The sequence below is a fragment of the Trachypithecus francoisi genome, unplaced genomic scaffold, assembly GCF_009764315.1.
Source record: "Trachypithecus francoisi isolate TF-2019V2 unplaced genomic scaffold, Tfra_2.0 Lachesis_group3, whole genome shotgun sequence".
In the NCBI taxonomy this organism is placed as follows: domain Eukaryota; kingdom Metazoa; phylum Chordata; class Mammalia; order Primates; family Cercopithecidae; genus Trachypithecus; species Trachypithecus francoisi.
Genome location: NW_022681468.1, coordinates 127,037,309 through 127,063,004, shown reverse-complemented (window position 1 = coordinate 127,063,004; position 25,696 = coordinate 127,037,309). Strand labels below are relative to the sequence as shown.

At 41.9% G+C, this 25,696-nt stretch overlaps 1 protein-coding gene across 4 annotated transcripts in view; it reads left to right on the top strand.

The window, feature by feature from the left end:
* TLN2 (talin 2) overlaps positions 1 to 25,696 on the top strand; it is a 455,709-nt gene that overhangs the window by 255,507 nt on the left and 174,506 nt on the right. For 2 of the 4 annotated variants that reach the window (XM_033189874.1, XM_033189875.1), the window contains 6 exons: positions 7,189 to 7,360; positions 10,327 to 10,424; positions 11,785 to 11,914; positions 12,928 to 13,080; positions 15,574 to 15,716; positions 17,441 to 17,568. In XM_033189874.1, coding sequence (XP_033045765.1) covers positions 7,225 to 7,360; positions 10,327 to 10,424; positions 11,785 to 11,914; positions 12,928 to 13,080; positions 15,574 to 15,716; positions 17,441 to 17,568 — 788 coding nt within the window. In that variant the 5' untranslated portion in view covers positions 7,189 to 7,224. Of the gene's footprint in view, positions 1 to 7,188; positions 7,361 to 10,326; positions 10,425 to 11,784; positions 11,915 to 12,927; positions 13,081 to 15,573; positions 15,717 to 17,440; positions 17,569 to 25,696 lie in introns of those variants that run through there. The other 2 variants (XM_033189877.1, XM_033189876.1) reach the window with 1 other exon arrangement.

Below are 25,696 nucleotides of genomic sequence, written 5' to 3'. Positions count from 1 at the left end.
ACAGAGAAGCTACTTCTCTTCCTCCCTTGTAGAAGAGAGGTAGGGAGTGGAGAAGGGGAAGCTCTTTCCTTGATGTTTCTTTGAGAGAACTGAATCATTCCCAGGAGATTGAGGTGTAGCCACAGATGAATTGAAGCAAGTACAGCCATCCAAAATTGGGCACAGAGGCCTTCCCAAGAGGTCACGGTGGAGAGCCAGTGGCTGGAGGCAGAAGAGGGGGAGGGTGGTCAGCTCTTACTCTTATAGACCTCCAAGGCCCCATTGAGGTATGGTGGCCTGGCCCTCTGGTCTTGCCAGGTGGGCACAAACCCCTGCTTTACGCAGGAGTGTGCAGAGCCCCCATTGTGTCTCCCCTAAGTTGCCCCTAGGCAGAGCTCATGAACAAGCCCCAGGGTGGAAGCTGATAGTAATGCCAGCCTTACCCCACAGGGTGAGGACTTTTTCCCTCTTGAACTCTTTGGTTGGGGGAACCTAAGTGACCTCTAAGAGAAACAGCCCAGGAGCTATAGGAGTTAGCTGCGTGACACACACACACAGCCTCACAGCTCATCCCCAGAAAGTTCTGTGTCTAGGAAAAGCATGTTGGATGACTGCCATAAAAATAAACACAGGAGCTATATTTATTTATTTTTAAGTTTTTTTTTTTTTTTTTTTGAGTCGGAATCTCTTTCTGTCACCCAAGCTGGAGTGCAGTGGTGCAGTCTTGGCTCACTGTAGCCTCTGCCTCTCGAGTTCCAGTGGTTCTCCTGCCTCAGCCTCCTGGGTAGCTGGGACTACAGGCATATGCCGACTAGCTCGGCTAATTTTTATATTTTTAGTAGAGATGGGATTTCACCATGTTGGCCAGGCTGGTCTCAAACTCCTGATCTCAGATAATCTGCCCACCTCGGCCTCCCAAAGTACTTGGATTACAGGCATGAGCCACTGCGCCTGGCCCACAGGAACTCTATTTATTTAAGTGAATAAAGGGCTAACTAGAAGGTGAGCTCCATGTAGACAGGAATTGTACCTGTCTTTGCCCCCTAATGCCTGTTAGGTTATCTAGTACATAACAGATACAAATAAACAATAAAATGATGTTTGTAGTTCAGATAGTGGCCGACTCAAGTATGCTGCTTCCATTGTTTCTGCAGCTCCCATGACTAATGTTATTAATAATAACAAGCCCAGGCCGGGTATGGTGGCTCACACCTGTAATCCCAGCACTTTGGGAGGCCACGGCAGATGGATCACCTGACGTTGGGAGTTTGAGACCAGCCTGGCCAAGGTGGAGAAACTCTGACTCTACTAAAAATACAAAATTAACTGGGCATGGTGGCATCCGCCTGTAGTCCCAGCTACTTGGGAGGCTGAGGCAGGAGAATCGCTTGAACTCAGGAGGCAGAGGTTGCAGTGACCCGAGACTGCGCCACTGCGTTCTAGCCTGGGCAATGAGCAAAACTCCATCTCAAAATAATAATAATAACAATAGTAACAATAAGCCCTTACCTAGCCTTTTCTCTGTGCCTTTGACTCATTTAATTCTCTAGCAGTCTTATAGGTAGATCTGTTACTATCTCCCATTTTGTAGGAGACTGAGGCAGATGTCAGTTAAGTGACAAGCTCAGGTCACGCAGCTGGTAAGGCAGGTGGGGTCGGGGCACCTCATGGTCCTCCCTTATAGGCAGAGACCCAAGGGGAAGCTGTTCATCTTGACCAATGACAGGCATTTATTTTGAAGAGAAGGAGGCCTCTGCTGGAGCTGAACTTGTTTGTCCCTGGGTGAACCAGGGTGATCCTGAGCAGCCTGCACTGCTGCCATCATCCTGGGCTGTTTACAGCTCCCTGGGACTGAAAAGTGTATTTTAAAAGGACAGTGTCTGGGTTTCACCACTGGTTTCATCAGCTCCATTTCCACAGAGGAAACCACAGAAGGGTTTTGTGTTGGGTCATGCAACCTTCAGACATGCAATGAAGGCAGAAATGGTCAGAGTGAGACAAGATTATGAACAGAAACACAATGCAGGTTTTATGAATTTATATCCAGTCTTTGAACAACAACAACAAAAAAAACCAAAAAACAAAACTTAAGATCCAATAAGATAGTAGTCATTCAAATTAGGGGAAAGGAAAAACAAACAATAAGATAAAATAGGAAAAGGGATTAAAGTATAACAACTCTGCAAGAAATTGTACAGATTTGGCTCTGAACTTTCATGCAGCCAAACTAGAAAAGGATACCTGATCAGCTGTCCTAGCCTCAGAGTCTGCACGATGAAAAGCCCAGAGAGGCGTTCAGGTTCAGAAAAGTAGAGGCCAGAACCAGTTACAGGCTGTGCTGCCCTGAAAACATCACAGTGGACAAGGAGCGTAAATCTTTATTGAGGTGTGTGGTCTGAGCTGCCTCATTTTCGCAGGGCTTTAGTGGATGTACAGTTAAATTTCTCACAAGTGTGGAAAATACACAGTCATCTTTAGTCTACATTTCTAGGTTGCTATATGTTCTAATCCTACTTTCTTTTTGTTGTTGTTTTTGTTTGTTTTCTGTTTTTTTGAGACAGAGCCTCACTCTGTCACCCAGGCTGGGGTGCAGTGGTGCGATCTCTGCTCATTGCAACCTTCTCCTCCTGGATTCAAGTGATTCTCCTGCCTCAGCCTCCTGAGTAGCTGGAATTACAGGTGCCCACCACCATGCCCAGCTAATTTTTGTATTTTTTGTAGAGACGGGGTTTCTCGATGTTGGCCAGGCTGGTCTCGAACTCCTGACCTCAGGTGATCTGCCCGACTTGGCCTCCCAAAGTGCTGGGATTACAGGCGTGAGCCTCCACGCCCGGCCTTAATCCTACTTTCTTTTTGCTATAGGGTAAGTCATGGTACTTGATTCCAGCAAGTGTCCATTTTGCCAGTGTCTCATTTTGTTGTGAGTGGTGCTAGAAACAGCTCATTGCTGTGGTTCTTGTGGGATGCTGAATAAATCCCATATACTTTGATTTCAGAGCTCATCTAGGTTTCCCTATGTCAGTGACCATCTTGCATGAGAATAATTAAAATACCTTGTCTTTAAATATAATGTTGTAGATTACAAAATATTGGCCTTTTAGAGACATTCCTGGGAAGTCAGTTGTTGGCCTTATCTCGAGCTTCGAAAAACTAAATCTTAATAAAACAGGGAGTGAGAAGTGAGAAGGCGACACTGGGAGCTTTTAGTCTTACACCCATGTGTGGTGTTCTGTAAGAATGACTAGTTTGGTTTCCAGGATTTTTTTTCTTTTCTTTTCTTTTTTTTTGGTATATTGGGTTCCTGTGATGCTTTTTTGCAATAGTTGTTTTTGGGTGATAAAAAAAAAAGTTGAGGCCACAAGTCTTATAGTGAATGTAGTATTTCTTGTCTGTTGAACACCTACCCTGAACTACCCTCCATTCCATGCCCTGCCCCCTCTTGAGATGTAAGGATGAGGAGACTGAGGATCCAGCGGGAATAGTTGGCCAAGCATTGAGTATCAGGAAGCTCCTTCTGTGGCAGCAGGTTACCTCCTGCTCTCTGAAGGCAGCAGAGGGGAAGTGACAGGTCCCGAGGTCAAAGGCATCAGGAGGCCTGGAATTGAGCCTGCACCTCAGACTCCGCACCCAGGGTCCTTTCTGTGAACCCAGACTTAGCCACTCACCTTCTCTGCAATAGACCCGGGGCAGCCATGTGCACCTGATGCAGAATAGAGATTATGTATGGTGAGGAAGGGCACTTAGCTGTCCTGGGACTGTCTCTAGGACCATAATAAGGTGGAAATGACGTCTATGTAGATAATTTCCCTATGGAGTTTACAGCAACCATGTGATGTGCACTTTTGGATTACAAAGTCTTAAAAGCATAAATCTGAGCTACTGCCTGTTCCTCTGCCCCCTCCTAGCATACCTGCTCAGGAGACAAGTCCATACCTGCTGGGCCACCCCGTCTTCCATCTCTTTCCTGAACCTGCTACTCCAGGCTCTCCCCCGCACCACCCCCCGACCCCCATCCCCCTAAAGCCCTCCAATTTGCCAAATTCAGTTGCAGTGTCTCAGTTGCATCTTACCTGACCTGTGACCAGCAATGAGCACAGCTGCCCTCTCCCTTCTGTTTGATGTGCTTTCTCCTGGGTTCCACCCTCTGTCTGTTCTCTTCCCTCACCTACCCCTGTGCCTCCTTTGCCAGTGTCTTCTCTGCCAATTCAGAATGTTGTTTCCAGGGCTGAGTCATTAGGTTTCACCTTGCTCTCCCTCACTCCCTAGGTGGTCTTTCTAGCCCCTCCCACCCAGTTCTCTCTCCATCTTTGCGTTCAACTCTACCTCTCGATTGAATACCTCTCAAAGAAACTCATCTTTGCCCCCAGCAGCCTTTCTTTGCCCCCAGCAGCCTTTCTTTTTCCAATTGTTTTGGACATAGGTTTTCCTTCATGCCCTCGTGTTTCTGCTTCTTTCCTTCCTGTCTGCTTCCCAGCTCTCTGAGCCTCTCTCTTGTGCACCTTGTGGACCCTGCAGCCCCAGGTGCCTTGCCATGCCCTGCAGGGCTCCCTCTTTCGATTCTGCTGCCCCTTTTGCCGCTTTTGCCTTGCTCCTCTGTGTTTCTCCTGCTTCCTTCTGAGCTCCAGTATTAGGTCCTGCTGTTACATTTGGGTCTAGGGTCCATGTCACGGCTCCCTCTTGGCTTCGATGGAATCTCTCTCTGCATGGTTAGGGGGACCATTCATTTGCCTTTCAGAAAGCTCAGTTTTTAGCCTGGGGAGGGCAGACTTCACACAGCAACACTTAAAACATTTCCTTTTCCCAGGGAACAGATGATATTAACCATCCCATCCTCTCTGTTGTATCCCATAAACAGCATCCATGACAGCATAGAGCTTTGTGGCTTTCCTCACTGACTATTACCACCAGTCATAGATTTTAGCAATTGTCGCCAGCCCCAGGGGACAGGCTAGCCATGGAATGATGTGCATCACAGTAAATCAGTCCATTTATCTCTAGAGTTTAAATTTTATTTCCCCCAATCGGGGAGTTGCTGGGTTAACTTGGCCTATAAGGGGGGGGGGGGGCGCGGAACTTTTACATATGGCTTTAAAAATCCTCAATATTGCAGGTGGGAATTGCCAGATATTTTGAACCCCTCTGCTGTGTCAGCAATCCAGCCACTGCCTAGGCTTTAGTTAATTAATTCAGTTTTAGGCAGATTCCCAGTGAACACTGCTGTTGTTTATTGAGAAGTATATCCTGACATTTCTCAACTAAGGAATATTTTTACAATTTTCATGGCAAAATTCATTCAGAATGAAAGCAGGGGTCAGAATGACATTGCAGTTGGACGGCCTGAAAGGTTGCTTTGTGAGACCGTGTAAACCATGCCCGCGTTCACCAGAGCATCTGTTGAGAAACATCTCCTGTATCCAAGTGACCCAGCCACCTGTTGTTAGGACGCCAGCAATCAAGCATGCTGAGAAGCTGAGACTCTGGAGGCATCTGCAGCACTGCCTGGGCCTGGGCAGCCTGCCGTCCCCTCTGCCTTGTGGCCATCTCATTGCCTCCTGGCACCTCCCTTCTTCCGTGGGAAGAAGCTGGAGTCCAGGTTTACTACCTCCAGGTTCTCTAATGAAACACAAGAAAGAGAGTGAGCTTGAAATACCTGTGGATTGATGTTATCCGGGCTGCTCTAAGATTCTATTAGCTACTAACTATAAAGGGCCTTGTTTTGCTTGCTGGGATGACACTCAGCTGGTTATGTCTGAGTTGGTTCTTCAGGCACAAAGGAAAAAGCATTTGTGATACAGGTTTCTTTCTGTCTGTCTTGTGCCCAAGGAGTATATTTGATAGAGACCGGCTTGGGTTAAGTGAGTAGGGGACAGGTCAGTTTTTGGCCATGAAATAGAGCAGATACTGGACATACACCATGAGCCACCAACTCAAAGAAAAAGCACTAAGTCATTGAACTTACGTTTTTAAAAAAAGGCTTTTATGAACGAATTCAAACTTAGCCTAAACCTGTGTCTTTCCTTTTCCTTTTCCTTTCCTTTCCTTTCCTTTCCCTTTCATTTCCCTTTCCCTTCCCCTTTCTTTTTCTTTTCCCTTTCCTTTCCTTCTTTTTTTTTTTTTTTCTGAGACAGAGTCTCACTCTGTTGCCCAGACTGGAATGCAGTGGCATGATCTCAGCTCTCCCGGGTTCAAGCAATTCTCCTGTCTCAGCCTCCCGAGGAGCTGGGAATACAGGTGTATGCCACCACTCCAGGCTAATTTTTATGTTTTTAATAGAGACAGGGTTTCACCGTGTTGGACAGGCTGTCTTGAACTCCTGAGTTCAAGTGATCCGCCCCCCTCAGCCTCCCAAAGTGTCTGGATTACAGGCGTGAGCCACTGCACCCAGCCCCCTGTGTATTTTCCAAAGCTATTGAGCTGGACAAGAAACACAATATCTCCATAGTTAGTCTAAACAAAATCAGAATTGAGTTGCATTTATTCACTTTGAGACCCCAATCACGTAAAGCTTCTTGGTACCCTTTGGGTTTAAGATTGGCCTTTTTGGCCTCACATTGATGTTTCCTTGGGATTCTATTTTATGCACTGTTCAGGGCCAATATTATAGCCACTTTATTTGTGAAGAAATTGAGGCAGAGTGGCCAAAGTGACTTCCTCAGATTGACACAGGCTCTTAGTGATGGAGCTGGACCCAGAAGCCAAGTCTTTTGGTAGGTGGGTGGTGGAGCTCTTGTGCCAAGAGGAGTACCTGAGAGGACTTCCCTGATTCTTCTCTGTCCCCAGGTGCTGAGAGGACCCAGGGAACTGAGGCTGTCTTTAGAACTCAGTCGTAGGTGCCCAAGGCTCTCTACCTCTTGCCTTGAGGACATTAACTCTGGAAATTCTACTCCCAGGACCTTCTCTCGGAAACCCCAAGGAGGGCAACTACTCAGAGGGAGGTGTGGTGAACATCTGGAGCTCCCTCCTCCTCAGGGGTTCTACTTGTCACCCTGTAGTGATAACTGTTAGCTGATATTTTGTAGTTGTCCTCCTTTAAATTTTTCAAAATTGATTTTTAAAATGTGTTTTGGACCTAAAGTGTTCTCTGTATTTGCTGTTTTATTCTCTTTCCCTGTTTAAAATTGATCTTAAAGTCCAGCACTTTTTTTGTTTTTTTTCCCCAAGACAAACTATTAACGTGAACATCCGGGTTTGTCTCTTTGTGTTTTCCAGACATTCTAAGTGAGACTGTCCGCATCATCTAGGAAAATGGTGGCCCTGTCCTTAAAGATTTGTGTCCGCCACTGCAATGTGGTGAAGACCATGCAGTTTGAACCATCTACAGCTGTGTATGATGCGTGTCGAGTCATTCGGGAACGGGTACCTGAGGCACAAACTGGGCAAGGTAGGTCATGGGTTATTTACTGGCTTCTTAAAGTGTGTTTGCATGTTTTTCACTTTTTGGCTAAAGAGACAGAGGCTCCGGCCGGGCGCAGTGGCTCAAGCCTGTAATCCCAGCACTTTGGGAGGCCGAGACGGGTGGATCACGAGGTCAGGAGATCGAGACCATCCTGGCTAACACGGTGAAACCCCGTCTCTACTAAAAAAAAAAAAAAAATACAAAAACTAGCCGGGCGAGGTGGCGGGCGCCTGTAGTCCCAGCTCCTCAGGAGGTTGAGGCAGGAGAATGGCGTAAACCCGGGAGGCGGAGCTTGCAGTGAGCTGAGATCCGGCCACTGCACTCCAGTCCAGGCGACAGAGCAAGACTCCGCCTCAAAAAAAAAAAAAAAAAAAAGAGAGACAGAGGCTCCAAGTGGTACACAAGCCTGTTAGTGCATATGCTTCAAATGAAATGTCTTCTTAGATCAGACACTACCTGCTTCCTCTGTGAGACTTGTGATGACGATGACCATGCCCACCGCTGAGTCATCACTGTCATTGTGCCCAGCAACTTGACCCTCCCATACATGAGGATTATGCTCTGCAGTTTATGGATCACGTTCTCGTGTATCATCTTGTCCCAAGAAAGTGCAAGTGAAGCTGCCCTAACAATATTGGCGATATGTGTCCTAAACCCTATTTCCCATGCCCGAACGCTTTCCACTGCCATTGAAACCCAGGGCAGGTCTTATATTTCAAGTTTTTTTTTTTTTTTTTACAGGGACTTTATACATTTTATCTCAAACCTTTAAAAAAAGACATTTGTGATATATGTTTTGTTGGAAGTTTGGCTAAATCACTCATCCCCATTAATCTGAGTTTAAACAAAAGCCACTTATACCATTTTATTTTCCCCTTCCCTTTGTCTTCTCTCTATGTGTCTTTCCTTTATTTAATATTTATTTGACAGGCAGTTGAGAAATTGGATCCTTTCCAAATCAGTACATCTTTAGTGTGAAAGTGGGATAAAACTTATCTTAAAAATGGAAAGAATAGGCCAAGCATGGTGGCTCACACCTGGAATCCAAGGCAGGAAGATCGCTTGAGCCCGGGAGTTAGAGACCAGCCTAGGCAACAGGGTGAAACCTTGTCTCTACTAAAGTCTTAAAAATTAGCTGAGTGTTGCGGTATGCGCCTGTAGTCTCAGCTACTGGGGAAGTCGAGGCAGGAAAGTAGCTTCAACCCAGGAGTTTATGGCTGCAGCAAACCGTGATCCAGCCACTGCACTCCAGCCTGGGTGATGGAGCCAGACCCTGACTCAAAATAAAAGGACGAATAAAAATCAAACATCACAAGGGTAATTATAAATACAAAAATCTCTTCTTGAAAGATCTGCTTTTCCTAAAATTCTTTTTGGTCTGAAACATGATGATGATGATGATGATAATGATGATGGGATGATGATGATGATTTTTTACATGGAATCTCACTCTTGTTGCCCAGGCTGGCAATGGTGTGATCTCGGCTCACTGCAACCTCCACCTTCCGGGTTCAAGCAGTTCTCCTGCCTTAGCCTCCCAAGTAGCTGGGATTACAGGTGCGTGCCACCACACCCAGCTAATTTTTTGTATTTTTAGTAGAGACAGGGTTTCACCGTGTTAGCCAGGGTGGTCTTGAACTCCTGATCTCTGGTGATCCGCCTGCCTTGGCCTTCCAAAGTGCTGAGATTACAGGCGTGAGCCACCGCGCCTGGATGGTTATTATTTTTTGAGACAGGGTCTCGCTCTGTCACTGAGGCTGGAGTGCAGTGGCCCCATCACACTTCACTGCAGCCTCAACCTTCCAGGCTCAGGTGATCCTCTTGCCTCAGCCTCCTGAATAGCTGGGACTGCAGATGCACATGCCACCACACCCGGCTAATTTTTGTATTTTTTGTAGATACGAGGTCTCGCTATGTTGCTCAGGCTTGTCTCAAACTCCTGTGCCCGACTGATCCACCTGCCTTGGCCTCTCAAATTGCTAGGATTACAGGCGTGAGCAACTGCGCCCCCTGGCTATTAAAACATTATTTATGTTATTAGTAGTGTTTCTAGATTACTTAGAAATAAAGTTTGCTACATCCCTAACTTTCCTCTACTGTTTGGTTGTCTAGTCATTTCTGGTGCCTTTACTTTTCTGTTCCCTTTTTCTGTCAGATTTTTTTTTTGGTTGGGAGTAGGGAGTTTGATTGCTATATAGTGCTGGTGAAGGTATACACCTTTAAAGATTTTGAAGTTGCTTTTCTAAAAAACAGCAGGAGCTCTTACCCTCAGCGGGGTCTCAGAAGAAAGAAAGAAATTTTGGGGGTAGGAAATGGTACTGCTCCTCTCCTGCCACCCCGCCCCCTTCGTACTTCCTATGTCAGATTAAGGGGTTTCTGCAGAGAACACCAAATTTAATTTTGCCCCCTTTGCATAATTTGTTGGTGTTCGGGGTCAGAGGCCTTATCTCACAAGGGACTCCTACGCCTCTTTTAGACTGCTCAGTTGGGGTGATGGAGGGGTCACTGGAGACATAAAGGCTTCATTTGTCCCCCTTTGCCTGAGTGGCCTTGGGCATAGGTGGTCACTTCCTTAGTTTCTTCACCGCTGTCCTGTCATTCTCCATGGGATGTTGGTCTGGTTTTTATAGCAAGGGATAGAGAACAAGCTCAAATTCAGTTAGAAGGAAATTTGGACTGCTTCTAAATTTTTCTACATTTTAGACACAACTACAGCCCACCGGTTTTAGGAAACACAGACCTTAGTTGTGGGCGTTGCTTCTGCAATTCAACTCTTACTCCTCCAGATCTGCTGCAGTCCCGGCGGCTGCTTGTGTTGTCAAAACGAAACATTTCTGTCTGCTGAAGCAGAACACCCACATCCTTGCTGAGTCAGCAGGCTCAGCGCCTGGAAGTCAGTGATGGCTTCATCACCACTTTGCCTACTGTTTTTCTTCCCATTTATATTTCAGCTTCTGACTATGGACTGTTTCTTTCGGATGAAGACCCCAGGAAAGGGATCTGGCTGGAAGCGGGCAGAACACTGGATTACTACATGTTACGGAATGGGGTATGCTGCCGATCCCAGTGCTGTTTCTTCATCCTTTTGTCCCTGGGCCTTCCATAGACGCCAACACGGTTGCGCTATTTTGATTCAAGGGCATCTTATTAATAGTTCGATGCATTGTACTCTCTAAGGACTGTTCAGGTTGTGATAGAAAATATCAGATATCCAAATTCTTGAGATTCCATAGAAGGATTGAAGCAGTCCGAGGTTAGTACTTTAAGTAGTTTCTACTTGTCGTTGTTGGATTTGGTAATTGTGAGTTAAGATACAGCATCTTGCTATAAGTATGGAAGAGATATTCCTGTGCCTGGGATGGGAAGTAAGAACAGATGAGAGGGAAAATGAAATGTAACCCTAACAGTAGTTAGAGACTGAATATTAGTGTTTTGTTTTTGAAGAAGAAACTTCAGTTTGAGATGTGAGTTTAATAATGATCAGTAGTAGTAACAGCAACAACAAAAGTGATTGTGTTATGGAAGTAGGGAGAAGTCATGAGTAAAAAACATAGTAAACGTTTTATTCAGCTTAACCTCCAAGATACTGGGTTTTGGTATGTGGGATGAACTGGACCCATCAGATTGATGGGTAGTCCATAAAGTCAGAGTGAAATAGGTGATGCCAATTAATTTGGATAAGAAATTAATAGTTTAGTTTGAGGAAGTTCATAGCTCTAGTTTTAGGAAGTGTAGTCAACAAGTTACTTACAAATATCCCCTGAACATGTTACCCCTATTTGGTCTTGTCATTAATGTATTTCAACACACTATTTTGAACATCACTACTACTGTGATATGACACTACTGTGAAGAATGATGAGGATGCTATTTATGTCTTTCATTGTTTATAATATATAAGGTAAAATGTATTTATAGTAAAAATTAAAAACATATTTATATGCAGATAGTAAAGACATAGAGATAGTAAAAGTTGATTATGACAGTGTTAAAAGATAATTGGAGACCCACACTGCTGTCTTTTGAAAAGGCAAGTAGTCATCTCCCTCTGCTAATTCTCCTTAGAACAGATCATTCCCAGCCTTTCAGGAGGTCATACTCTACTTTCATTTCACTGAGGATAGTTTTCAGTAATTGTGAGGCGTAAGTATGACTTCTTTGGGCACAATTTTGATATCAGATTTTTAAGAAATCTTTATGAAAGCAGTTATTTAGCACTGGCGAATCTGTATTATCATAGTGGCAACAATCACCTGAAAACTTTGAAAGGTTTTCAAAGATGCTTTAGAAGAAAGAGGAAATCAGAGTCTACTCTGATTTTTTTAAATTCATTTTTTAAAGAAAAGTGTCCCAAGTTTGTTATTTATTTTCCCACACAGTGTGAAATTTGTGTGTGGTTTGTGCTCTAGGATATTTTGGAATATAAAAAGAAACAGAGACCTCAGAAAATCCGGATGCTGGATGGATCTGTGAAGACGGTGATGGTGGATGATTCCAAGACTGTGGGGGAGCTCCTGGTCACTATTTGTAGCAGAATAGGTGAGCATTCATAAACCTTCCTTATATCTTTTGTTTAGTGTTTAATGACAGGCCTCTTCTTTTTTCCACCTGCATTTGATCTCTAGGCAATTTTGAATATGTCTTAACACGCCGAGTTCTGCCCAATCCACAGAGGCTGTGTCCATTCTCCCAGCTTGCCAGTCTATGAAACATGTGGACTTCTCACCAAGTCATAGTGGAGGGCTTTCATTTCTCTCTCCAAAACAAGGAGATTTTCCACTGGAAAGTCATGTGTAATTCAGCCTTCTGCCCATTGCTGCCTTCTATTCTATACGAGCACTGTAGGTGTTCACTATCTCCTTGAGTACTTATGATGACAGTCCATATGATTGATTATTAGACAGTTTTTCTTCTTGTGATTTCTATTAGTCTCCCCAGAGAACAAGTCTGCCTTCTTTCTAATGAAGCCCTTCAAATATTTGAAGAAAATAGACTTGCCTATCTTAGTTTTCTCTTCATGCAAAGGGAGCCTAGTTCCTTCAGACACTTCTTGACACTGTCTTGCCTTCTTCTGCATGACGTCCTCTGTGACAGTGTTTCCCAAACATTATTACAGATGAGAGAATTGAATGTGACACAAGTTTTACTGTAAGTGTGACTTCTTTGGGTACAATTTCACTACTACATTTTTAGGAAACCTTTATGAAAGAAATGACTTAGCACTGCAGATTCTGTATTACCATAGTGACCACAACCCTGTGAAAATGTACGAAAGTCTTCAAAGACATTTTGGAAGAAAGAGGAAATCAGAGTCTGAGTTTTAAAAATTTGTTTTTGAAAAAAAAGTGTTCAAGTTTGTTACCTGTTTTCCCCCACAGTGTGAATATGACTTAACTAGCTGAAGCTCCCTCCACCTCCCTGACCCTCACATTAGTAAGGCTGTTTCTGGTTCTTTGCCACCAGGAGCTCCTTGGAATATCACAGGCCTTAGGCTGGAAGAGGTTGACAGTAATTTAATTATTTATAATTGTAACCTAATTTCCAATTTTTAGGAATCACAAATTATGAAGAATACTCCTTAATCCAAGAAACTATTGATGAAAAGAAAGAGGAAGGAACGGGCACACTCAGAAAAGACAGGACACTGTTACGAGATGAGAGGAAAATGGAGAAGTTGAAGGCCAAGCTGCACACAGATGATGACCGTAAGTGTTTGCAGAGGAAGCATGATACAGACACACAGGCTTTGCTAATAAGCCTTACTTCCCTCCCACCATCTGTATGACCCAGGACAGGATTTTTGGTTTTTGTTTCTTAAAACTCTATTTAAAAAAAGTAGGCTGGGCACAGTGGCTCACGCCTATAATCCCAGTACTTTGGGAGGCCGGGGCAGGTGGATTACCTGAGGTTGGGTTTGAGACCAGCCTGGCCAATGTGGTGAAACCTCATCTCTGCTAAAAACACACAAAAAATTAGCTGCACGCCACTATTCCCAGCTACTCAGGAGGCTCGGGCAGGAGAATCACTTGAACCTGGGAGGTGGAGGTTGCAGTGAGCTGAGGTCGCACCATTGTACTCCAGCCTGGGTGATAGAGTGAGACTCTGTCTCAAAAAATAAATAAATAAAAATTTTTTAAAAAGTAACTGTAATACCATTTCACATCTAAAGAAATATCTTAATATCAGATATACAAATCATGTTCACATTTTCTTCATTATCGTCTAAAAATTTTTTTAGTAGTTTGAACTGGGATCCAAATAAGGTTGAACAAGTTAATTAACTGGTTAATTAATTTGTTTTACTAAGAGTCTTTCCATCTCTCTTTTTTAATGGACTAATACTAATAATGATGTATATTTATGGGGTGCAGTGTGATATATCTCTGTAGACATTGAAGGATTCAATCAAGCTAATTAACATATCCATCACCTCACTAATTTATCTTTTTTTGTGGTAAGCATTTTTGAAATATATAATGCATTATTATTAACTGTGGTCACCACTCAGTGTGATAATTCATGTCTTTTTGCAGTTTTTGTATATGTGAAGAAACCAAATTCTTACTTGTACAGCATTTCATACAGTCTGGATTTTGTTCATCGCATACCTGTGGTGTCATTTAACATGTTCCTCTGTCCCTTTTAATTCCTTAGATCTGGAGGCTTGACTAGATTTAAGTGTTTGTGTTTATTTTAATAAAGATGCTTTCTTCAGTGGTGATGTGCACTTCCATCAGGAAGTTGTTTCTGGTTTTCTTTTTTGGAGGGATGTTTAACATCCATCAATGACCATTGCCTTAGACCCATTATTTCCTTAGGAGTTAAAAATAGTAATAGTGGGTTGGGCACGGTGACTCATACCTGTAATTCTAGCAGTTTGGGAGGCTGAGGCGGTTGGATTACTTGAGGTCAGGAGTTCGAGGCCAGCCTGACCAACATGGTGAAACCCTATCTCTGCTTGAAAATACAAAAATTAACTGCGTGTGGTGGCACACTCCTGTAATCCCTGCTATGCAGGAGGCTGAGGCAGGAAAATTGCTTGAACCTGGGAGGCGGAGGTTGCAGTGAGCTGAGATTGTGCCACTGCACTCCAGTCTGGGTGACAGAGCATGACTCTGTCTTAAAAAAAAAAAAAAAAAAAAAAAAAGTAATAGAATTCTATTATTGGAAATTCGTTTTCCACAGCTGCACAGTTAATTTATGGAAAAGCCAGCACGTAACTCCATGTGTCCCTAAAGCCCATGCTGTTTGCACCTTGCTGCCTGACCCTCCACTGAAAGGGTCTTAATTTGTTACCTAGTCCACCTAGACTTCCTGGCCTCTTTCCTCCTTTCATTGTATTTGTTTTTGTGGCTGTATCGGGACGACATCATTATTGCCATTGTGTTTATTGATCTTCTGTGAGGCTCTCATTTCCTCTGACCCTTTCTGTACTTTTTTTCCTTTCTGCCTAATTTGATTTGCAGTTATATACTTCTTTCCAAGAGACTTTAGTAGAAAAATCCCAAGGATTTATTATTATGTGCAAGATACTCTCCCAGGTACCGTGGGAGATGTGGGAGACACGTTTTCTGTACTCAGGTTGCTTATAATCTAGAGACGCTGGTGATAAGGACTTAATTCACAATGTGTTTTAAGCCCGCAGAGGAGTGTTGGAGTGAGAGCTGTGAAAGGGTAGAGGGGAATGATCAAATCCTGTACACATAGATGAGAGAACAGGGTTCTCAGAATGACTGAGATTTAAGCTGACCCATGGCACGGTTCTGCCAGCCCCGCTTTCCCCGCTTTACTGTTGTCTCCCCCACTCCCTCCATACTTTCATTTTCTTCCTCTTTTCTACTTGAGGTCAGAGGTAACTTACTATGCTCAGAGCCTCTAAATCACTTTATTAGCTGAGACTGGAGTATCTGCCCTCCACCCTGCCACCGGAGAGGCAGCATATTACACATTCATTGTAGTGCTTTAGCTATAACTTTAGGAATGACTGGAAATTTTCTCCCTCATTTCCATTTTGGCTGGTCATTTGGTAGATGTGAAATTATTTTGCAAAGCTTAAAAACCACAGTTCTAATGTAAGAAGTAACTATAACTAAGTATCAGAGTTATAGAAATCTGCATCACACTGCTCTTTTGGTAGATTCTCTTTAATTGAGAGGAAAAATAAACACAGTTCTCTTATATGTCTTGTTGTGTTGCAGTAAATTGGCTGGATCACAGCCGAACATTCAGAGAACAAGGAGTAGATGAAAACGAAACGTTGCTGCTTAGACGGAAGTTCTTTTACTCTGATCAGAATGTAGATTCGAGAGACCCTGTGCAGCTGAACTTGCTTTATGTTCAGGTACAGTATTTACTGCTCAGACACTGAGGTTGATGAGATTGCAGGAAGATCCTGGCTGTATCTTGTGGCGAGCAGGAGGGCGGCGCTGGCTTCTGCCACGTTTATGGCATCGTTTCCAGCAGGCGTTGCTCCTGGGTCCAAGCTTGTGTTTGGTTGTGGTGCAGGTTGATATTCTGGATGAGCAGCTGACCATCCAGAGTAGGGCCTCCCTATGGCTTCCCAGACTGTGACCTGGTAGCCAACACTGTCCCTCTCTGCCAGGCTTTGGTGACCTGGTAGCCAACACTGTCCCTCTCTGCTGGACTTTGAGAGACAGTTGTATTTCACTTCACTGGCTCACCACTTCAAGTGCACTAAAGGTTTCTTAGCTGGCATCTTAGATTGCAAGAGAATATTGGTCAGAAAATCAGGACTTCTCATTAACTGGAAGATATCCTCTCAATAACCTTTCATGTGGTTACGTTTAACTAGTTGTTAAACTGACAAGCCATTTAACATGTGTGAGTTTCCCAGTGTGAAGATGTGGATTGTACTGGATTGTCCCCAAGGTTGCTTGTGGCTCAAGGAAAACATCATCCATCTTTGTCCTCTCCTACCAGCTTCCTTTCTTCCTTTCCTTCCCTCCCTCTGTTCCTCTCCATATTTATCCATCTGTCTGCCCATAGAAGTAATGTAGGGGGTTGCAAACAACAGCCATGCCTTTTGCCCGTACTTGTGAATAAAGTGTTATTGTAGCACAGCTTATGTATTCAAGTATTACATATTGATAAATCCCCTTGAGGGTTATGTGGTTGTTACACATATCTTCTGTGGCTGTTCTCGCATTCTGGTGACAGAACTCAGCAGTTGTGACAGAGACTGTGTGGCCCAGGAGGTTTGAAATGTTTACTGTTTGGCCTTTTAGAGAAGTTTCCTGACCCCTTAGTTAGTGGATGGAAGGATGGCATGGAAAGAGGGCTGAGAGGAAAGAAGTGGGGAGGCCAAAAGGAGAGAGATAGCAGGGCAGTGTAAAGATGCTCGTTGGCTTAAGGCTCAGAGTGATAGCTGAGAGTGTCCATCTTTGGGTGATTTGGGGGTCATTTAGAGAAAAGAAAGGCAGAAAGGAGGGCAGGGGAAAACAACAGCAGTGATGGATGGAGAACTGGGAGGGGGAGGAGTTCAGACACAACCAGCTCCCCATTTTAGGATGCATTCGCTTGTCCTTTCCCGTGCTGTCTTGAGTATTGAGTTCTTGTCTGTGTGTGTGTGCGCCTATCGCCTTTCTTTCTCTTCTTCTCTTACGTTGGCTTTTATCTGGGGATGGGGGTTGGGTTGATTTTACCTCTAGATATTTGATTAGCTAGCTTTATGATTTAGGATTATAAAAAGTACACCGAATTTGTCTTTTGGCCTCTTTGAAGCTGATCATTTCATATGAATTTCCTTGGCCTCTTTTTATAATCACTTCTGCCTTTCTGGATTGTCGTCAGACTTTGCTTTTGCTGTACCGGACGTCTCTAATGTTTTCCATCTACAGGCCATTTTGGACAAAGGTTTGTTTTTCTTTCGCCTTAGTTTTCTCCCATGTGGTGATCATCCACTGTGTCCTGCACATGTCACCGTGGGTTGGCTGGCACTGTCCCCTGCTCCACAGAGAGAGTGTGCTGGGCCATGGGAATGTGTCAGTGGAGAGAATGCGTCGCTCCCCCAAGCCTCTGATGCTTTTCCTTCTTCTTGTGTTTCAGGCTCGGGATGACATCCTGAATGGCTCTCACCCTGTCTCCTTCGAGAAAGCTTGTGAGTTTGGTGGATTTCAAGCCCAGATACAATTTGGACCTCATGTGGAACATAAACATAAACCTGGATTTTTAGAGTAAATGACATTTTGTTTTTCTTTTTTTCTCTTTTCTCCTCTCTTCTTTTCCTTTCGCCTTTTTATTTTTGAGCTAGGTATCTAAGATCATACCCTAATTTCATCATTTGTGAGAATGCTAGCTTGTCTTCAATCAAGTTAGATGACCAAATTTGCAGATTTTGGGGAAAGCAAGATAAATTGAGAAGTTTTTCTTGCTGAATGGAAATTCAGTGATCTGTGTCCCCCTCCACCCCCTTTTTTTCCTTCTACTTCATCTTAGTGAAGAGGAAAATTAAAAAAACAAAACAAAACAAAAAACCACTCCAGTAGGGCTATGGTGTGACCGCCAATGGGGGAGTAAGGGGGAGGACATGAGCTTTCCTGTAGGATGTGCCAGTCAGCATGTGATGTGTCCAGTAGGCCATTCATGTTATTGTGCATTCATTGTATTGGTTCAAGTGTATCGCAGGGAGAGGATAACGGAGAGGCTTCTTTGACCCTTGTCCCCGCTTTCACTTTGGTGGAAAGTAATTGGGACCAGTATATGCCTTTGAGTAAGAAGAAAAGTTAACTTTTCTTCTGGTGCCGGAGAATGCCTGGCCAATATGCTCTTTGGTCTAAACTGAGTTGTTAACCCCGCAAAAAGCAAACCTTTGCCCTTGGGTTAGTGAATCCCAGGGAGCCTTTACAAGGTGATGCTGTGTCCTGCAGTGTGCCACACATTGTGAGTCTGAGGCTGAGGATGGCTCTGAGCAGTTCCTACCACCTACTTAGTTCTGTATTCTCCAAATGAGTCATACAGCCGGGTGTTCCTCAGGGCCCGCTTTTACCCCACTAGTCTGGCTTCCTTCCTCAGGAGCCTCAGGAAGCGTCCCGTTCTGTTCAGCCACCTATCGAAGGCCGTGTGCACAAGTTCCTTTAGCAGTTTCCACATTCCCACCTTCTAGCCTCACAGCTGGCCCCTCAGATACAACTGATGTCATCAGCCTGAGGATTATGGCCATGGATATTGAGGAATAAACACCAAGAGCTAGTGAGGCCTTGGAGGAAACAACATTTTGTTTCTGTTTTTAAAGTGCCTGGTGACAAATAGAAAATAGAGGGAAGATTGATGAATCAAAAAAATTGAAATAAAACATTGACCTATTTTTAGACTTTTGTAGCTGTGAATTTATGTCTCCCTGGTAGGAAGGAGATCCAAATGTAGCCATTCACCGGGTTCTTATATTGATGACGCTGCCACCCTGGTCATTTTATTAGCTCACTTTCTCCATAGCCCTGGGGCAACTAGTTCTCAGGACTCCCTTGTGAATTGAGAACATAGTATTTCATTTGATAGATATGGAAGAAGCAGGAGAGAGAGAAGTGGCTTATTCACAGTTAAAGAGTTTCTCTGCAAATAGCTTCTGACTTCTAACACCAGGCTCTCATTTTCAAAGGCATTCCTACTTTCAATGAAAGGCAAAGTTGCCCCTTTCACTGGTCTCCCACTATGCAGCAAAGGTACTTAAAACTGGGATTACAGGGTGCTTTGGTCTATTTCCTAGTACGATGGATCGTACCAACCAAATCATTGTGAATGTTAGATTACAAACTAATATCAAAGCATTGGTATTGGTCTTAAAACTACCTACTGCAGTTTGTGGTCCTATTGAATGCTACACACTGACACTCCAGCAGCAGTATTCCTCTCGTAATAATCTGAGACCACAAGAGTTAAGCAATTGCATTGAGTTCATTTCTTTTTTTTTTCTAAGATTATAATAACAAGTTTATGCCTGTAGTGGTACCTGCACCCTTATTCAGATTCCAGATTAAAATAAGGTAATTTTGCCTGGTGGCAATTACTTTTCCTTATGAATTTGATTTACTTTTTAATTAGGCCAAATTAGGTAATGAGGCATTTTTACTTAATGTAGATGTTTAATTGTGTACATTGTTGCTTATACCATGCAGGTAAAACTTCTTGAGGATATGAGTCCCTTCTTAATGAAAACAAAACAGTGAGGCCACATTTGCTGATTTGTGAGTTGGATAGTCAGGTCCTGTTTTTACCTGGGCTGTCCCTGGTGACTGACTGGGCTCTCTTTTGCAGCCTTTAGATCTTTCCCAATCTAGCTTTCATATGTGCGATCTGCTTAAACACTTTAGGGTTTTAAAATAATAATGAGAAGGTTGGACTTGTGACAGCCATGCTGAAGATGCAGCCCCCAGAAATTTCAGTTACGTAGTTTCTGAGGTGGGTGCATAGGGATGTGAACGAGGGCATATCTTTTAATTTTTTTTGAAAATTTGCTTAGCATTTTTGCTCAGAGTTGCAATATGGACGTTTTTATGAGATTCGCTTTGAACTTTCTTCAGACTCTCCAGTGATTTCTGGATTTGGTACTTCAGTGAAGATACTCATTTACAATAATGAAAATCATCAGAGTCTGAAAGATTTTCACAGTTTTCAGGGATTTAAGGATTATTTAATATATCCATCTACCCTATTGATGGGGAGAATAAGTGCTAGAGAGAGACAGAGACAAGGCCCAGAACAGTCAAGTGCGGGGAGCCAGAGGAAAGCCAGGATCTCCTAGATGGAGTCTGATATGCTTTATCTACATGACAGTTTTCCTCAGGTCACCTTCAGAGGGTCCTAAGAAGGGACATTTTATTGGTGCATGAAGTAAAAGCGACACATAATCTAGTATTCAGGTATTTGCTTTATGCTTTTCTGTGTTCAGAAAATGCTTGCAGAAAATAGGCCGTGTGATGTGAATTTTTGTACAAAAGTGGGGGTTCGTGTGAAATTGTGTTACCTATGTGTGAGCCTGGTGTTCTTCTTTAACTCACTGAGGACTTGCAGATGTGTTTTATTGTGCCAGGTATAGGGAAAATATAAGGGAGCTATTATATACTAATTCCTTGCTGTTTTTGAATCTACAGTCTGTGTGGCAGATAAATATATGAAATGGTTATTATGCAGAACCAAAACTTGGCTCTGATCATTTCAACAAAGTCCGACTTTTTAACTGTATTTTAAATGCTGGATGGTCTATTCAGGAAGTTGAAAGTTGCAGTGTAAACTATGCAGACTACTATGGATTGTTTCTAAAAAGGTGCGAAGAGTATCATGCAAGAAGCAATGTTGATTAAAGAAATTGACAAAGTAGAAGGCAAATCTAAAGAAGAATTAACTCTTAAAACAGCAACAAGAAAACATAATAATGACTAATTTCCAGACCCTTAAAAACACTGTGGAAAACTTTAAGAAGTGGTCAGAGTAAAAGCCTTCTATAGACTCTATTTTATTGGAGAAGATGAGAGTTACTGGTAAACTTCAGATCCTAAATCAAGTATACTTGATAAAATTGAGGGTGACTCTAGGTGACATATAGAATGTTCAGTACACGCTTTTTTCAACATTGTGCTATGTTTGGAATTTTTCATAATAAAATTGTTGGGAAGAAAATGAAGATAGCCTGAGAGAATATAGGTAGACTGTATATGGAAACAGTGAAAGAAACCAGATTTCACAAGTTCTTTAATAAAATTTTATTTACTGGTCAAAACAAACAAGAAGAAATAATCTGTATAGCTTTCAAGCCAGTAGGGGTAGGAGGGAAGAAATGCAGATAGCTTGACCATTAAAATAGGAGCTGTGCAGGGTGGCTTCTGGAAACAAAGTGAGAAGGTCTGGAATAAGATATGGGAAACACTTGTAAATATATTAGGTATCATACCAAATGTAAGTAAATGAAATGCAGCAATTAATAAACAGAGATCCTCATTGACTGGAATTTTTTTTTAAGTCCAGGTCTATATTATCTCTAAAAGACACACTTTTAGACAAAGAACAGAGAGAATGACAGAGGAAAGTTTAAATGCATTGAAACGGATATGCCAGGAAATTTCTACTTAAAGTACACAAAATAGACTCTAAGGCAAACAAAGCATAAGTCGAGATAAAGAAGATTATAAAGACAGAAGGACTAATTTATCAGGATACTAAATAATTATGAACCTGTATATGTGCCTAACACTGCCTTAAATAAATATAAAGGAAAAATAGACTGTATTGCAATAATTTCAGATATGCAATTTTAGTGAAGTAATTTAACATACTTCCCTCAGTGAATGATTAGTAGAACAAGATCAAAATAGAAAAAAGAAAATATTTTTTTAAAAATAATGAAATAAAAACCACAGAGAATCAATAAAACCAAAAGCTGGTTTTTTGAAAATCTTGATAAACCTTGGGTAAATGTGATCAAGAAAAACAAAAGAAGAAAAAGGCAAAATAAGGTAAAGAGATATTAAAAAGCAGTTGAGAATGTGATAAACTAGGAAAATTTAGAAAAAATGGATAATTAGAAAATTGAAATAAATCTATAATCTTGAAAGGAATTGACTTATCGGTTTAAAATATACCAATCAAAAAACAACAAAATAAACACTAGACCCAGGTTATTTCAGAAAATAAAAAAGTAAAGGTCTTCACCTTAATTTGAAACTAGCAGAACTGTAATACCAAAATGAATACAGACAATAGAAAGCTTTTAAATTGAATATAGATGTCTTGCTCAAAAAAGTTAATCAAGTATTAACTAAGTCCAACATGACATATGTTCATGCGTAAGTGCAAGTTAGAACTAAATAATGTTTCTTTAAAGAAGGCAAAATTCATTTATTTAACAAATAATTTGTTGAGTGCCTTCTACATGGTAGACACTAGGCTGCTGGAGATACAGCAGTGAAAAACACAGCCAAACATTTCTGCCCTCATAGAACTTAAATTCTAGTGCAGAAAGGCTGATGATAACTAATAAGTAAGTAAAATACATAATATATTAATGATGATGAATGCCAAGATAAAAAAGCAGAAAAGGGGAATAGGGAGTTTGTGTATTTTAGGGATTGAGAGAGAACTTGACATTTTAGAATGGAATACCAAGAGACACATCTTAACAGTAGAAAATGTGTTTATATAGTTTACCATGTTAGATTTTTTTAAAAAAAGACTATTATGATTATCTTATAGAGATATCTTCTCTATCTTATAGAGAGAAATAATTTGATAAAATGAAATAATCTTGATGACAAAAAGAAAAACTTCATGGCATGCCAGAAATTCATGAAAACCTTTTTGGTCTAAACAAGTATGATAATTAATAGTTTAATATTAATTCCCTTTAATGTTCAGAAGGATGCCTGCTATCAATGCTTCTTATCAACATGATACTAAATATGCTAATGAGTGCAATACGGAAAGAAAAAGAACTAAACCGTATCAGGATTAGATAAACAAAACTGTCATTAGTTGCAGGTGATAGGATTATCTACATAGATAATCAGTCAGTCTACAGAGAACCTTGCTGGAATTAACAAGACTTTTAAGCGAGGTCTTTAGAAAAAAAAAAAAAAAAATCAACGTATAATAGCAAATAGTATTCCCATACAAATCAACAAAGAGGAAATATAATTGAAAAAAGGAAATTACCTTTTATAGTAGTTACAAAAAGTATAATTTACCTAGGAAGACAGCTGTCCAGTGATCTCCAAGATCTCACCAATAAAATGATAAAAGCTTTTTGAAGAGCATAAAAGGCAGTCTGAGTAAATGCTATGTTATTGCTATGTTAATGGGTAGGAAGACTTGGTATCAGGTAAAGTACTTCTACCCAAACTTATTAGACTCAGTTCAATTCCAGTCACTTACATAATAATGAGAAAACTTATTCTTAAAATGGACATCTCAATAAAGCTGTTAAAAATTAATATGAACTAGTCAAGGCTCAAGAGTGGTAAAGGCTAATTGAAGATATATGAAGGACTCATACAACTACCACAATTTTTTATAAAGATAAAGTAATTAAAACACTATATTAGTGTCATAAGGTGATACAGTAATTCAAAAGATTGATAAATCTACCTTTATTAAAATTAAAATATCTTATTAGGAAAAGACATCATCAACAGTAAAGCTCCAAACTGGAAAAAGAAATTTACATATCTGCAATGCATACTTCAGGATTAGATTAATATCCAGAAGATATTAAAAAAGAAAAAAAAATCTGAGAAAAAGATCACCCAGGATATCAGTAGGTACTTTAAAGAGAAGGAACTGTAGTTGGCTTATAAAGACATGAAAAGATGTTTAACTTAATAAGTGATTCAGAAAATGCAAAATCAAAAGATATAGAGCATTTCATATCTCTCAGATGGGCATACATTTAAATGCGTGAAGACACCAAGGTTCTTTATAGAGGAAACAAGGTATTTCAGAATATGAATCTTTATATTTAAAAATATATACACAAAGAGAAACCGGATGTATTGTTTATAGACACAAGGAGTTATAGGAAGATATTAAAATATCTGTGGAAACTAACTTCAAAAAAGCGGTGGCCAAGCACAGTGGCCCACGCCTGTAATCCCAGCACTTTGGGAGGCTGAGGTGGGTGGATCACCTGAGGTGGGGAGTTCAAGACCAGCCTGACCAACATGGAGAAACCCCGTCTCTACTACAAATACAAAATTAGCTGGGCATGGTGGTGCATACCTGTAATCCCAGCTACTCGGGAGGCTGAGGCATGAGAATCGCTTGAACCTGGGAGTTGGAGGTTGCAGTGAGCCAAGATTGCATCATTGCACCCAGCATGGGCAACAAGAGGGAAACTCCGCTCAAAAAAATAAATAAATAAAATAAATGGCTACCTAGTAAAGAAAGGATATGGGACTTCCACTAATTCTGTAATCTCTACTTTAGTAACAGAAGAGAAGTAGCAATCATAAAGCAGATATGGCATCATGCCAACATGTATTTCTCCTTGGTGGTAGGTATATAAGTTATAAAGCATATACTTTTCTATAATTTGAAATATTTCACACTCAACTTTTTTTTTTTTTTTTTGGAGACAAGGTCTCACTCTGTCACCCAGGCTGGAGTGCAGTGGCGCCATCTCAGCCTCCACCTCTCTGGCACAAGCAGTCCCCTCACCTCAGCCTCTCAAGTAGCTGGGACTTCAAGAATGCACCACCACGCCCGGCTAACTTTTGTATGGGGTCCCAGTTTGCTGCCCAAGCTGGTCTTGAACTCCTGGGTTCAAGCGATCCACCCTCTTCAGCCTCCCAAAGTACTGGGATTACAGGCTTGAAACAGCACACGCAGCTCACTGAACTTTATTTTTTTTTTTTTTTAAAGATGGTTGCAATATCTGGGCTTGAAGTGATAAAAGCTTATATTCACCAAAGTTGGATATTTAACACCTGGCAAAGGCAAAAGTAATAGGCACTGGAGGCCACACAGAAAGGTTCCGTGACTCTGCATGTTACGGGAAGAAATGGTCCAAGGGCTGAGAGTGGGCAGGAAGGTCACAGGCTTAGGAAACCTCTCTCATCCTTGACTCCCACAGCCCCCTCTTCCTGTTTGGGAATTCCTCGGAAGTATTTTACTGAGAAAACAAAGCGACCCAGGACATGAATCTTTGTTGAGAAAGAATTCACAGTGGACTTGGAAATTTTCCCTCACAAACTCAAGATAATTCTACTGTCAACAAGCAAAGCTTTTGACCCAGTAGGAGGTCTTAAACCAGTTTTGCACTTGGCCTCTGTTCAAACACATATTCCTCCTTTGGAGTTGATCATCTGTGTGCTTTTGTCAGAATAATTTGGCCCTTGATTCTCTGTTTTCAAACTAACCAGAAATCTGGCATTTCAACCTCTGTTTTCATCAGCTCTCTTACATTATATTCTTCACCACCATCCTCCCACTAAATTAAAAGTAAAATGCGGTAAAAAGCCACTTGCGTACTTCCTCCCTGTGAACTTCTGTCTTGTGTTTCTGACAGCCTGGAGCTCTCCTATCCTCTCAGTTTTGGAGGTGGCGAACGTTCTGTAGTGTCTGTATTGTTTCATCCTAGCTGTCTTCTGAGATTGGTGCCTATCTCCCTAACGACTTTGAAACTCCAGAACTTTCAAACCAGGAACCGCTGAACATATCCAGCCCTGCGCTGTCTCTGAGTCCCTGGACAGTGGCGTGTCCTTATATTAAAGGACATTTGGATTGGTTCAGGATGACAGAACTGCTGTGTGACCAAGATAGGACTTCAAACCCATTTCCTTTGTTTCTACCATGCTGCTGTGGTTTGAATGTGTTCTT